Source organism: Epinephelus moara, chromosome 20 (assembly GCF_006386435.1).
Source record: "Epinephelus moara isolate mb chromosome 20, YSFRI_EMoa_1.0, whole genome shotgun sequence".
Lineage (NCBI taxonomy): Eukaryota > Metazoa > Chordata > Actinopteri > Perciformes > Serranidae > Epinephelus > Epinephelus moara.
The window spans coordinates 2,809,337-2,824,086 of NC_065525.1; the positions used below are offsets into that span (position 1 = coordinate 2,809,337).

At 41.8% G+C, this 14,750-nt stretch overlaps 2 protein-coding genes across 2 annotated transcripts; one reads left to right on the plus strand and one right to left on the minus strand.

The window, feature by feature from the left end:
* Positions 1 to 559: 559 nt before the first annotated feature.
* LOC126408055 (olfactomedin-like) lies at positions 560 to 7,162 on the minus strand. The gene is made up of 5 exons (XM_050073412.1): positions 6,998 to 7,162; positions 6,658 to 6,816; positions 4,314 to 4,526; positions 3,780 to 3,912; positions 560 to 1,665 (listed from the first exon to the last, which is right to left on the minus strand). The coding sequence occupies exons 1-5, from the start codon at positions 7,160 to 7,162 to the stop codon at positions 818 to 820; spliced, it is 1,518 nt and encodes a 505-aa protein (XP_049929369.1). The 3' UTR covers positions 560 to 817.
* Positions 7,163 to 10,941: 3,779 nt separating this feature from the next.
* Positions 10,942 to 12,724, plus strand: LOC126407421 (uncharacterized). The gene is made up of 2 exons (XM_050072294.1): positions 10,942 to 10,971; positions 11,622 to 12,724. Exon 2 carries the CDS (start codon positions 11,746 to 11,748, stop codon positions 12,514 to 12,516), a length of 771 nt encoding a protein of 256 aa, XP_049928251.1. The 5' UTR covers positions 10,942 to 10,971; positions 11,622 to 11,745; the 3' UTR covers positions 12,517 to 12,724.
* The last annotated feature ends 2,026 nt before the right edge of the window (positions 12,725 to 14,750 follow it).

Below are 14,750 nucleotides of genomic sequence, written 5' to 3' on the forward strand. Positions count from 1 at the left end.
ACATACATATATATATATATATACACACACACACATATATATATATATATATATATATATATACATATATACATATACACACATATATATATATATATATATATATATATATATATACATATATATATATACACACACATATATATATTAGGGCTGTCTAATCTAATTAATTACATGCGTGTTGGTGTAATCGCATACATCAACTTTCGCTAATGGGACGTATTGAAAAAAATTCAGGTCAAATGAATTTTAGCAGATGTGTCATAGTAAAACTGCTGGATTTTCAACACAATTGCCCTCCTATCCTCTACCACCGAAACTGCTTTACAGTCCATTGCAATCCATTTTGCATCAAAGGCTGTGCTAGTTCGGACCTCTGGGTTTGTTGCGAAATGCTTTGCGTTGAGGTGATATTTCAGGCTTGACATACTGCGATGGTACGAAAATTCCTTACTGCAGAAATCACAGAGAACGGTGCTCCTAAAACCAATTCCATCTGGGCATCTTTTAAATGTGAATATTCCATTCACTTTTCTAAAAAAAAAAAATGCTATTAAAGTAAATTTTTACAGTTTTTATTATGTGATTTATTTTTATTGATTGTCCAACTTGATAACATTCTGTGTTACATTACAAACATTTGTTACCACTTACAGTATGTGATATGCTCTACAAATAACAACATTGAATACCTGACTGCTAATACGATATGGTTCGACATATATTGAGCTGCATCACCTTTAGTTATGTGTAATTCTTGTTGTACATGATATGCATGAATAAATTGCAGGAAATAGCCAGTTACAACAGCTTAAGCTCAGAAGTGGGCCTGGTAGGCCAGTAGATATCCATCGTTATACATGTAGATCATCCTGTTGGTGGGGTTATAGCTCAGGCTGGCCACTCCTTTAGCTACCTTCTCCATTGGCAGTGCCAGTGAGTTGTCTTCTTTGCCTGTTGCTGTGTCGAAGGCGTAGAACACCTCCTCGCTGTATTCGTCAACATAACGAGTGGCATAGAGCACACCGCACACCATGAAGGCGTTGCTCACTGCCCTCTTGAATATCCTTGTCTCCCATGTCTGTGAGACATTAAGTGTCTCAGCCTCATTGTCCCAAATTAGCCGGCTCACCACTAGATTACCATGGTTACCGACAGTGGCATAGAGGGCCCATAGTCCCATCTCATCTGCCTCTATATCCACATCAGTATTGGCCCGGCAGTCATAGTAACAATATGGGAACTTGTTGTTGAAGCCCACGCCAGTTCCTGGCAGTGTCACCCGCTTGACGGTGTTGCTGTTCAGATCGTAGCGGCAGACATCTGCAGAGCGGTAGCAGTGGTAGTACAGCGCTTCACCATATAAAGCAGCACTGGGACCCTCAATGGCGTCTGCGTGAGTGTAGGATGGAGCAAAGGTAAAGTCCCTATGGTTGGCGGAGGCCATGAAGTCTTCATGGGTTTGATATACGCGCAGGGTGTTGCCCCAGATGTGGCTGTTGAGCAGAGGCTGAACCCAGTAGCTGTTCCTCTGCCCTTCACTGTCCACCTGGGCCTGTTTGCCCCAAGATCCAGATATATAGCTCTTACCATAGGGACTGACCTTGGTCGTGACAGGATCACTAATGTTGGACATCAGGCCTTTGAGGCAGTGCGGGTGCTGACCTGGAAACAGAGATGAGAAGGCAAATGTCCAGCACAGTTTATAATATCATCTATCATCTCTCTCTCTCTCTCTCTCTCTCTCTGTATATATATATATATATATATATATATATACATATGTACATATACATGTACATGTACATGTACATATACATATACCACATGCTTTTGTTCAGTGGCGGTTCTAGCACATCTAAAAAACAAACAAAAAAAAACATGTTGTTTGCTGCAGCTCAATAGTCAAAGTACTGCACGTTTGTTACGAAAATGCCAAATTACCAAATTTCAGTACAGTAACGTGGTACATGTGTTATAATAATCATATAAATCAATTATCAGATTATCTTGTTCAGAAGAATAAACAATAAAATAATATATGACATTCGTAAGTGCTAATAGCGTAGGCAACTGGACTTGCTCGCGTTTCTTGAAGACGTTTCACCTCTCATCCAAGAAGCTTCTTCAGTTCTGAATGACTGGTACGAAGTCGCAGGCTATAAACCTTGTGTGGGTGGGAACCCTTGCAGAGTCGTAGGGGTCACGTGAGCTCTTAGTTTCAGAGTCGTTAAGATCACAATGTGAGTCGTTGACCCACCTGGCCACCATGTGAGTCGTTAGGGTCAGGTGGGACCAGGGGTGAATAGGTGTGAAATCGTCTGGGGAGGGATCCCAAGACTGCATTGTAGGTGGGTGATAAGTAGTGTCATAAGCCAACCCCTCTGTTTGTGAAGTCATCTGAGGGGGGATCAGCTAGCTACGCTATTAGCACTTACGATTACCATGACCTGGATGACTGAGAATCTTCACCGACAATATATGACATGATAAAGTAATAATAAAATGTACAAATTAACTTTCTAATTGAACTAGAGATCCACCAATTTTGAAATTCTGGGCCGATACTGATACCAATGTTTAAAATAACAATTTGGCCAATAGCCAATGTTTTTATATTGGTGTTTCTGTTTGTTTGTTTGTTTGTTTGTTGTTGCTATTCATTCTTCTTTTGTGCCAGGGAAACACAGTAATCTACACAATAAAACATAAATGAACAGTTTTTTAAGTCATTCAGTTCGTCATTACACGACCTTTGAATAAGCACAAATTCAATAATACGCATTTACGAAACAACCTTTAACATAACCTTTCGTGTGTAAAACATCTTTTTAAAAAAAAGCCAAAGGCCTTTTTTATGATATATCATACATCAAAATTCCCTCTCAAATATCTATTTTATAGTGCTGTGAAAACATAAACAAATTTCTCCTTCAAACAGCTGTATTTATTCAAGTTTACAAGATTTTGAACACATCATGAGAGCGTTGTAATTTACCCTCTCCTAATACTCATTTTTACTGAACAGAGCTTGAACGCTTCTCAATTTAAATAAATGCAACCTCCATAAGCTGTTCCACTGGCTGCTTAGAGGTAGAAATAAGCTCTCTGTTTTTTACATGTTCTGTCTGTGCACATCCACTTCTCTCAGTAGTGTAGTGGTAGATGAGTGGGCACCAGAGAGTTTTCGTCGCTTTCACATGATAACGATACAGTGTGTTTCAGGCTTCATGTGACATCAGATAAGTGTAACAAGCTGGGGAGGGGGGTCAGGCAGGAACTCAGAAAAAAAGGCCTCTCTATTATTTAGTAGACTTTGCTATGTAGTTATGTTGTTGTGGCCTCATGTAATATTTCAAAATAATAGTTGTAATAGTATTACTAAAAAATAGTAAAAGTTAAACATTTAGATTTTTTTTCTTTCCCCATTTGTGACGCCCCCTATGGATGACAGTGCCCTCAGCATTCACCTATACTGCCAGTGCGATGGGAATTGGGATGGGATTGGAAAGACACACTGCATGTCACAAGCATACATTAACATGCAGTCCCCAAATACCAACAACAGACATAGTAGGATACCTAGCATGTAATATGTACACGTGAAAGTCCACTGACAAAGTGGTGATATCTGACGAGTTGGGATGAAAATGTGTTGTGTGTCCCCTAAGGTAACTGAAGTCATATTGTCTCACTCACACACACACACACACACACACACACACGCCCACGCCCACGCACACGCACACGCACACGCACACGCACACGCACACACTTACCTCTGAAGTCTTTGGGGATTGACTTGCAGGATTCAGCAGTGTTCTTCAGATAGCGCAGTTTCTCTTTGACAGTCTTCATGTTAATTGTGTCTGACATTTTCATCCTGACTACATCTGCACGCAGTTTACCCACCTAACACACACACATTTACAACATTGCACACAGACAATTAACATGATGAATATGGTAACCCTTCACATTTAAACTTAAAAATATTTCAAGTAACTCAGTTATGTCTTCATATGATCGTATTAATTCTTTTGATAAATCACAAAATTTCGGTTGACCCTCTTACTTTTCTTTCTGTTTTATACTCATGACATGACACTATAAGCTAACATGATACAGCATTCTTATTTATATATATTATTTTACTCTTTGCTGTGTTATATTGCTATTTGCTAATGCAACAGCCCAGTTTTTACATAGAGTTTAGTCATTTTACTTTATGATACTCAAGTAGGCTATTGCTCTGCAACTTGAGGAATCACTTTTTAGTCATGTTGGTGTTTAGTTTTCATGTTCTGCCATACCTCTTTGGAGAGTGTCCGTGTTTGGGTGTTGTTTAACTGGCTGTGGATGGAGACAATGTCTGTCTCCAGCTGGCTGAGCTCCTGGCTCAGCAGGTGCAGAGACAAGTCTGTGTAAAGGCCCTGGTCGTGCAAGTACTGGTGAGGCTCCAGTCGGTCTGTCAAATTCTTGATCAGAGCCAGGATCTCAGGGAGCCGCTGGCTGGATAGCTCCACCTGCAGGGAAGCACAGAAAAAAACTCTTGGGCTTAATGTGTTCTCAGGATTCCAGTTTCAAGTACAAGAAATGTTCAAGAAATGACCTTCTTTTTTTTTTAAAGATATGTTTTTGGGCATTTTCACCTTTAATGGATAGGACAGCCAAGTGTGAAAGGGGGAGAGAGAGGGGGATGACATGCGGCAAAGGGCCACAGGCTGGACTCGAACCCCGCCGCTGCGGCAACAGCCTTGTATATGGGGCGCCTGCTCTATCCACTAAGCCACCGACGCCCCAGAAATGACCTTCTTTTTATTGGACACTGTGTCTATACACAGTCACAAGACATGCAAGGTGGGTGAATTGAAGAGTCCAAATGCTGACAGTAATCATAATAATCACAATTATATAATCAATACTTAATCCATATAATGATAATAACCAGTGCCAGGCACAGACATTTGCAGGGCAGGAGATCATGTGGAAAAAAGGATATCCTTTCTGAAATATTTCATTTTCTACATGTATCATTTATCTGAAACAAGCAACAATAAAGAAAACAATGCCACAATGTACACACATTAGTGGTCTATGAAGTAAATAGCAATCACAACAGCATTTGAGTCGAGCCCTTGCCCCTCTCTCTTCAATTTCACTTGTGACAGCTGCATGCAAATCGAGTGCCCTGCAGAGCAGCATCACGTCTCCCTGACCTGCCCCAAACTCCGGCATACTTTATCTCTGTTGTGACATTAGACCACTGTTAAACATATCACAGCCAGCCTAACATGGGCAACAACCCACCATTAAACTTAACAACAAGTCAGCTAGTCTTGTGTAAAACCACACCGTCTCTCTCCAACTCTGCCCGGATTGGGTGGAGACAAACTCTGAATTACTTACACACTTTCATGTGTCTTTTAAAATCAAAACTCATTTTGAAATAATGTTTACATCTCCGACCTTATGTCTTTGAGAATTAAAACAAACAAAAATGACATGCAATTTGGGGTTTATGGTGTGTAAAGATTGCAGAGGAGGAGAGGAGAAGCACAGGGTGCACACGTCTATTTTCTGGGATTCTTTAAGAATATTTAAAGCGTATTAAGAAGATAATTATAAGAATTAGTGCATGACTATTTAAAAAAGAAAGAGGAGAAGGGGAAAATATAAGACAAGAGGAGAGGGCAAAAGGGCAGGTGCTTGATCACCACCTGGGGTCAATCTATGCATGTGCCCGATAATAAAAGTGATGTTGCTAGGTACGTGTCCTGTGTCCCTGATGCATTAAAGTCTGAAAGGACATCATAAACTCACTATCAATGCATCCCGGGGACTCATTTTTTTCCCGATGCTACATTGTTAACAACCAATCCATGTTGAAACTGTGGCCTCAGGTGACTTCACTAGAAAGCATTTCTCATATCAGAGAAACCACTGACTCACTCTAGTCTACATATCATAGTGTCTTTGGGCAAGATACTGAACCCCAGTTTGCTCCCAATGGCTGTTACATTGGTGTGTGATTGCGTGTGAATAGTTACTGAGTAGGAGGTGGCACCTTGTATGGTAGCCTTAGCCACCGGTGTGTGAATGTGTGTGTGAATGGCTGAATGTGACATGTAGTGTTGTAGTGCATTGAGTGGTCAGTAGACTAGAAAAGTGCTATGCAAGTCCAGTCCATTTACCATTTGTTCTGGTGCTCTGAACAAATCTGACACCTGTCCACCTGCCCACCTGCTCTCATCCCTGCTCTCACCCCTTCTCTCATCCCTGGCTGCTCTCTTTAATAAGGTTTTCAGATTTGGGATTTTATTTGTTTAACTTTCAAATACATTTTCAACATACATGAATAGAACCATAATTAGAACCATAGAACAGAAAACACCAGTTTAACACTACAATTTGTCATTTTTTTTATTGGGGACCCATTCAAATGACCACCTGAGGGTCCTGGGGACTCACCACATTGAAAACCTATCATTGTTGCTTTAATAATAATTATAATAAATCCTTATTACTAGTGCTTATGGCTCAACACCACTGTTAAAATATAATCCATCAAATAAGAGGTGGAACTGAACTGGACTCGACTGAGTTACGTACCACACTGGCTACTGTAAAATGGTGCTGGTTAACCTTAGTTCTTACCTTTTCCTGCAGGCTCTTCAGCGATCCCTCACAGGACTGAACCTGCTGCAGCACGGCCCCGTAACTCGCAGCAGGGAATGACCACATTTTGGAGTTCACCTCACAAACACACGAGCCATTATTCTTCTGGCCCATCACACGCTGAGCCTTGCCAACACCCTGCAGTCACACACACATAAAAACACTGATGTTCAATACAGGAGACTTATAAGGATAGTAAAGAGACTGCACTAAAAGAACTAAAAAAGAAAGAAGAAAAGCCTCAGTTTAATGTTATAAAGTGTTCTATCTTACACTTTTGTCCTTGGTTTGTAAGAGTAGGAAATCAAGTGTAACTCACTGATGACAGCAGTAGGAGCAGCAGCAGCATGTTTACAGCTGGAGAGATGAATGTTGGACTGACAAGGACAGAAGCTGCCAGTACTGAAATTATCACCCCTCCTCCTCTGTTTTCTCTGATATACTCATTTACAACAAACACACATTTTCCTGACTGGCTTCTCATCACTAATGAGTCACCATGGAGACTGAGAACCACTCATGTGGATGTGAAACTCCAAAAATGCAATAGCATGGAGTTTCCCAACGGATGTGCTCAACCCATGAGTTCCTCATATTTCCCCCTTACTTCACCCCTCACCCTCTCACCGGTTATTATTTCCTCTTTGTCATATCCACCTGCAGTGTGTTCCCCTGTTTAAAAAAAGCTTTGCCAGACCAAATGTAAACAAGTATCTGTCAAAAACACTCTTAAAACATTACAATGCAGTAATGTATTTTATAATGTAAACCAAATACGGTAACACTTTATATTAAGGTACTGTAATAATGCTTAATAAGCACCAATTAACAGTTAATGAGCACTTATAAGACAGAATAAGATGTTTATTACCATTAATAAGACTATATAAGTGTTGATTAGAGCATAATTAACACAGTTATTATTGCATATAGGAGCATTATAAGCACTTAATAGAAACTTGATAACAGTTTATAAAGCTATCCTAAATATTAATAAGATGTCTGTTTACATTAATTATGATTTATAAGGGTTAATTATAGAATGATAACCACATTTATTACCGGTTTGTAAGACACTATAAGACCCTATCAGATTAAATTAATTATCAGTTAGTTAATAATGATCCTTTGCAGCTACCAGATCTAAAGTGGGAACAGTGTCGTATAAAGGTTAATAAATCATTAATATGCTCTCAGGGCTCGAAACTAACGGTGTCCCGACGTCCCGGGGACTATAAAAATTGCTACTGGGACACAGAGATGATGTGTCTGGGACAATTCCGGGACAGCAAAAAAAAAGGTCAAAGCAATATCGAAATGGGTGTTATTTACAACGTCATTATATATGGATATCTGAACGTCGCGCTTGTCGCTTGAATAATTTCAATAAAAACCTATGAACAGCAAAAATACAGTGGCTTTTGCTGCACCTGATCTGGCTCCACACGCGCACGCATGCACACACACGGAACTCAACTCACTACATGGCGTTCACGCTGGGTGTTCGCCACTCCACATCAGAGCACAGAACACAGCAATGCTGAGATGGTTGAAAAAACTGATGCAAGCTCCTCCAGTGCCGCTCCAGTTGGAGTAGGATGCGACACTTGGCTTCGGGACTCTGAAGACGATGTGCCATCTGTTTCTGCCCCTGTAGTAAGTTAGTTTGTTAAAGTAGGCTTTAGGCTAATGTTAGCTTGTTGACTTTTAGCTAGTTCTAGTTCATTGCGATAGCTAACACTAGCAACTCAGCTAATCATGTGCATGATGGCCTTACAGAGTTATAAAATGTGACTGTGTGTTCTAAATTTTGATGTTTATGATAATGACGGTAATGTTACAGTTAATCAGAAGAGAGTGTACTCGGTTCATTCAGTCAGTAATAATTAGGCTAGCAACTTTAGCTACAGAGATGAAGGTCGTGCTTCAACTAGCAGCCAGTCATGTTTCTAAATTTCCTACAGGTAAGCTGAGTATAATGAACACCCAGATAACAGTAGTATGTTTTAGCAGAACCTTAGTGTGTAACTGTGACACTGACATTGACTTTGACCGCGATTAAGCGGGTGTGTGTGTGTGTGTGTGTGTGTGTGTGTGTGTGTGTGTGTGTGTGTGTGTCGCGGCTCGTGGAGGGTGCCCCTAGAAATAGCTTCGGTAGCTTAGTGCGTCGCTAATGACATTCTGTGTGAGTTAAAGTGAGTGAAATGTGTGTGAAGATGCATATGGTTGAGATACAACAGTGACAATAAATTGTGTGAAGCAGGACGAGCAGAGTGAATGTGTTAGGAGCATCATGAGCTGTGTGTTATGTTGAGCAGGCTAATGGATAAAGGCTGCGTCATGTTCATGCTAACTCCTGCTGATATGCTAACGCCATAGCCTGACTTCATTCCTCTCAGTCAGTAAGGTTAAAGGACCATTTCATACATTTTGGCAATTGAAGTTTGTATCAGGCCCAGTGAGTTAGTGTTTTATTATTGTGAAACCATTGTGAGAGTAATTCAGTACTAGGCTGCGGATTAAAAACAAGGGAAGTTAGATTAAATGTGTTTATGGGTTTAATTCTGAGCCTTCTCTTTCAGAGGGATGGGCTGACATTGCAGATGGTGTCTTGTAGCCATGCAGGTAAACAAAATAAACTCCCTAGAGAGGAATTTGTATGCTACGGTGTATGTTTAGCAATCGTGACAGCAAAAGTATTTCAGACAGTCCCAGGTCAGCATCTGAAGCAGTTCCTGGATGAAGTGGGACCTTTTCCCGGAAACACCTTCTCTGGTGTAAAACTCAACAGGAAACAAGTGGATGATGACTTCCACAAAGTGAAAGATAAACTAATCAATGGCTTCTGTGACAACCTCACCATGCGGTTTGGCAACCTTGATGAGGGTGTCTTGAAGGCCGCTGCAACCATGTATGACCTAAGCAACTGGCCTGAGGACATCACTGACCTGGCCACCTTTGGCCTGGCCGATGTTGAGTCTTTTGTCACTCACTTTCAGAAAACTGATGGGTTACAGGAAGCTTTGTGGAACACTGTATTCCCAAACAGTCAATCTAAGTAACAAAACTTTTGAAAAAGCCAAATGAACTCAGATCTGTCATTTTTTTTTAGAACTCAACTATTAGGGTTTCCAATCCTTTTTTCCTATTTTTGACAATAGTGGTTGCATTAAAAATCAATATGAAAAGGAAATATGTCCTTATGTTTTGTTTTCACCACCATTGGTAGGCTGAATTCTCATCACGAGTGAATAAAGCAACTAACTCTGAATCAATCTACTCCAATTTTTTAAGTTCAAATAACTCATGTTTGTCTCAGGATGCCATTTTGAGGAAATGAGATTCCCTTTGCTAAAGAAAATAATAACATACTAGAGTGAAAAAAAACACATCAGAATTCTTTAATGTTGAAATAATGATTGATATCTGGATGTTGCAATAGGTGCATAATTAATAGAATTATTAACTTCAGTGAGTGCATAATAAAGAGTTTATGAATATCAACAAGACATTGTTCCCACTTTAGATCCAGTAGCTGCAAAGATGCAATATGAGCTGTTAATAAGTGCATATTAATGATTTATTAGCCTTTATATGACACTGTTCCCACTTTAGATCCAGTAGCTGCAAAGATGCAATATGAGCTGTTAATAAGTGGATATTAATGATTTATTAACCTTTATATGACACTGTGCCCACTTTAGATCCAGTAGCTGCAAAGATGCAGTATGAGCTGTTAATAAGTGCATATTAATGATTTATTAACCTTTATACGACACTGTTCCCACTTTAGATCCGGTAGCTGCAAAGATCATTATTTACTATTAATAAGTGCATAATTAAGCATTTATTAACCGTAATATGGCATTTATATTAACTTCTTACTGTGCGTTCACACCGGACGCGAGTGAAGCGATTTGCACGCGAGTGACGCGAGTAACACGCTGCGCGTAACGCGTGGGTTTAGACGCCTGACCATTTTGTTAATTTACGTTATCGCGTCGCGCGAGTAGCGAGCCTGCCCATTTTCACTAGATAACAACATCTTGCCCGCCATTCTCTCCTCAACCATGGCAGAGATAACCACCACCACTGCTCTGCTCGTTTTTGGGTTCACCCTATCCTGCAGAAGCGCATCCAGCTCGGCGAGTTTCACCACCTCCTCCAGGAACTCCGTCTGGGTGATTGCCGCTTTCAGCGGTACTTCAGGCTGACTGGGGCCCAGTTTGAGGACCTGTTGGCGAGGGTTGGCGCCAGGATCTCCCGGCAGGAGAGCCTGTCCATCTGTCTCCGGTGAGTAGCAGTTTATTGTTTATTGTCAAAATCATTAAATATTCACTGTATCTAGCAAGTCATACGTTGGCTTATCTGACACTATAGTGGTATGAACCCACATTTTGCTGTGATTCAATTTCAGTAAACGGATCAAAACTATAATGTAATAACGGCATAATATAATGATAATCTTTATTTGTATAGCACCTGTCATACCCGAAATGCAGCTCAAAGTGCTTTACAACAAAAAACATGCACTGTGTGCTTCACTTTAAAAATAGACACAAAATGAACAAAAAACATGTTAAAAACGTAATGTTACATAAAATTACACACACACATACATATACAGTATGTAAGATAACAGCATGTAAAAGGCTGATGAAATTACTAGTCTACTTCATGATGTCGATTTATGAAAAGTCTGAATTCATGTGCAATTTGTACAATTTATGGGTAAATCCTAGATCTTGACCTGCTTGTCATGCATTTCAATAGAAAATTAGCTCATTTTATCCACTGCAATAATGTAATAGCATAAATACTTGAGTACTTTCACCTGTTCAGCCATATCAATAAAATAGTACAAGTAACAACAGATTTGATGTAGACTGCCACCTACATTCACTTCAACTCAGCTAAATTTAATGTTTTCTTCTATGCTGCAGATACCTGGCCACTGGTGACTCCTTCAGGACCATTGCAAACAGTTTCCGCGTTGGGGTCTCCACTGTTTCCCTGATAGTTCCAGCTGTAGTCACAGCTATTTGGGATTGCCTCGTGGAGGAGTTCATGGCTGTGCCCACCACAGAGGAGTGGAGGTCCATCGCAGAGGGGTTTGAGGAGCGGTGGAATTTTCCTCTCTGCTGTGGCGCTGTGGATGGGAAGCATGTGGTCCTGAAAGCCCCTGCACATTCGGGATCCCAGTACCACAACTACAAGGGGACATTCTCAATAGTCCTCCTTGCTGTTGTGGATTCCCGGTATTGCTTCAGGGTGATCGATGTCGGGGGCTACGGCAGGACCAGTGATGGCGGTATCCTGGCCAACTCAGCCTTTGGTCGAGCGCTTCGCTCTGGTACCCTCCAGCTGCCTGCTGACCGGCTGTTACCAGGAGCTGACCACAGGGGACCCCAGCCACATGTGTTTGTCGCGGATGAGGCCTTTCCACTCCGGAGAAACCTCATGAGGCCATTCCCCGGGCGCACACTTACCAGAGACCGGCGGATCTACAACTACCGTCTGTCCCGGGCACGGCTGGTGGTGGAGAACGCCTTTGGGATCCTTGCATCCCAGTGGCGGATGTACCGGCGTGCCATGGAGCTCCAGCCCGACATTGCGGAGAAGTGTGTGAAGGCGACCTGTGTCCTGCACAACTTCCTGCGGAAGACGACCCCAGCGCCTGCAATGAGGGGGAGCATCTCCGATGGTGTGGTGGAGCCTCTGCCAGGTCTGGGAAGACTGGCTGCGAACAACTCAGCAAGAGAGGCCATCAGGGTTCGGGAGACCTTCGCAGCTTACTTCTCGGCAGAGGGAACGGTCCCGTGGCAGGCCAACGTCTAGTGTGCAAGCACTCACAAAACGGCTCTTTTAAGAGCCACCTACACATTACTACTGAGCAAACATCCTGCAATATTTATTTTCTTTTGTGTACTTTATGTTAAAAGCTTCTGCACAGCTGGAACCTACAGAATACAGTACACAATGTTCTGTGTGTGCAATAAATATATGAAATCAGATGAGAATTGTTTCTGTAGGAAAGAAGACGAAAGACAGCTGAGGTAGATTTTTTTTTATATATATATATATATATATATATATATATAAATCTTCCAGTATAAAACATAAAAAGTGAACATATATACAAATAACGTGTCTACTCTACAGAGAACAAAAAGGAGCAGGCTTGGGTGAACAATTTGAAATGGAGGCCTCAGGGACACCTATTTTTAAAAAACGGACAAGCGTGGTTCGTTCCCTGCAGAGATTGTTGCACCATTAGCTAAAAAGCTACTCACAATGATCAAAATTTAGCACAACAGGGCTGGCTTCAAAAATTAATTTGTGTATGTGAAATTTCACATACTCCTTCCGCTGGGGCGACAATCTCTGCAGGGAAGGAACCAGGCTGAGGAGGAACATTTCATCCTCCGAGGGAGGCTGACGAGGAGGATCAGGTGGAGCAGGTGGACCAGGCTGCGCCTGCCTCTTGAGGGCCTCCAGGAGCAGCTCCTCAATTTGGCTCTGCCTGGTCTCTCCGTCCTCCCTCCCTCTCTTCCTGGCCCTTCTCGTCACTGTGTGAAATGGAAACATATTTTTTGGAAACATAAACTGCTGCGTCCAATCAATTCAAAAGGTCTAAGTTACACAATATCTAAGTGAATATTTGTTAAAATATTGAAATCAGGCAACAGACAAAAAGATATGAGTCAAACTGAAAGTAACTTTGAAAGGTACTTTTCATGGTGAAAAACACCATGCAAAAATTATACTCATACCGTTGGGTGCTCTCCCTCGTGCAGCAGCAGGGGCAGTGGCAGGGCCAGAAGAAGAGCCAGAAGCAGGGCCGTCAGCGGGAGAGGCAGCAGGAGCAGGTTCTGTGTCACTGCTGTTGGGAGAGTCCGGTGCTTGGTGGTCTGTAGTAGTGACAAAGGTGTCTTTAGTTTTTTTGTTACATTTTAATTGTCTCAATCATTCTAGCTTTCACTGTCAATTACAGCACAAAAAGCATTTTACAAATGCACCCATATTAACACATCATACAGTTCCAGCCATGGTAATATCTAGCCTCCACAACCCTTTAATGCAGCAATGACTTCTGGTGTTTTTGTGTTCTTCCATGGGCTTGTTCCATTCAATATCCAAGTGTTTTAATTTCAGGTTTTGTAGGTGAGAATACATATTAGTATAGGGTATTTTCAAATCGTCTTTGTCAGTATTTATAGTACAGGCTGTGAAAAGAAATCTCTATACTGAGACATCTATACAAGTCAGTTATCCATCGATACAGAAATCTCTTCTATAAGTTTGCAATGCTTTATCTGTGTGCATCTTCATCTGTCAACAAACCTCCGGACTCAATCCCTGAGGGGCCTGCTGCCTCTCCCTGGTCCTCGACCGGCCCTGCTTCCGACTCTCTGTACCCTGCGGCCCTATCCTCGACCCCCCGACCCATGTTGCCGCTGGTCTCCCTCGGGGTTATGAAGGGGTCGAGGAAAGAAAGGACCGCAGAGTACTTCCACCTCTTCACTGGCCCTGCCGCTGCCCCGCTCTTTTTCTCTGCCTCCTTCCTCCTTTCCTTTAAATAAGTGTCCCTGAGGCTCTTCCATTTCTTTCGACATTGATCCACTGACAAAAAACACAATCGGTAACGTTAACAGACAAGTACATTATGGCGGGGAAGCCGGCTGTGCTAACTGGAGCTAAGCTAGTGCTAACGTTAACGTTCATAGTACAACCATTCTGAAAACTAATAAAAGACACATATTTACAGAACTTACCAGGTACACCAGTCTCCTCGGCGACTTTCACCCAAGCCTGCTCCTTTTTGTTGCGGTCTCTGTAGAGTAGACACATTGTGTCATAGAGCTCCGGGTAGCCGCACACCGCAATCACAACCTTCTCCTCCATCTTGGCATCAACAACTGAACGTCAGGTCACAACCTTCTCCTCCATCTTGGCATCAACAACTGAACGTCAGGGCGTCAAGACGTCACTGACGTCAGTGACGTCGGGAGAATCTCAACGCTGATTGGCTTTCGCGGTACAGAGTCACGCGAATTCGCCTCAAAAGTTCA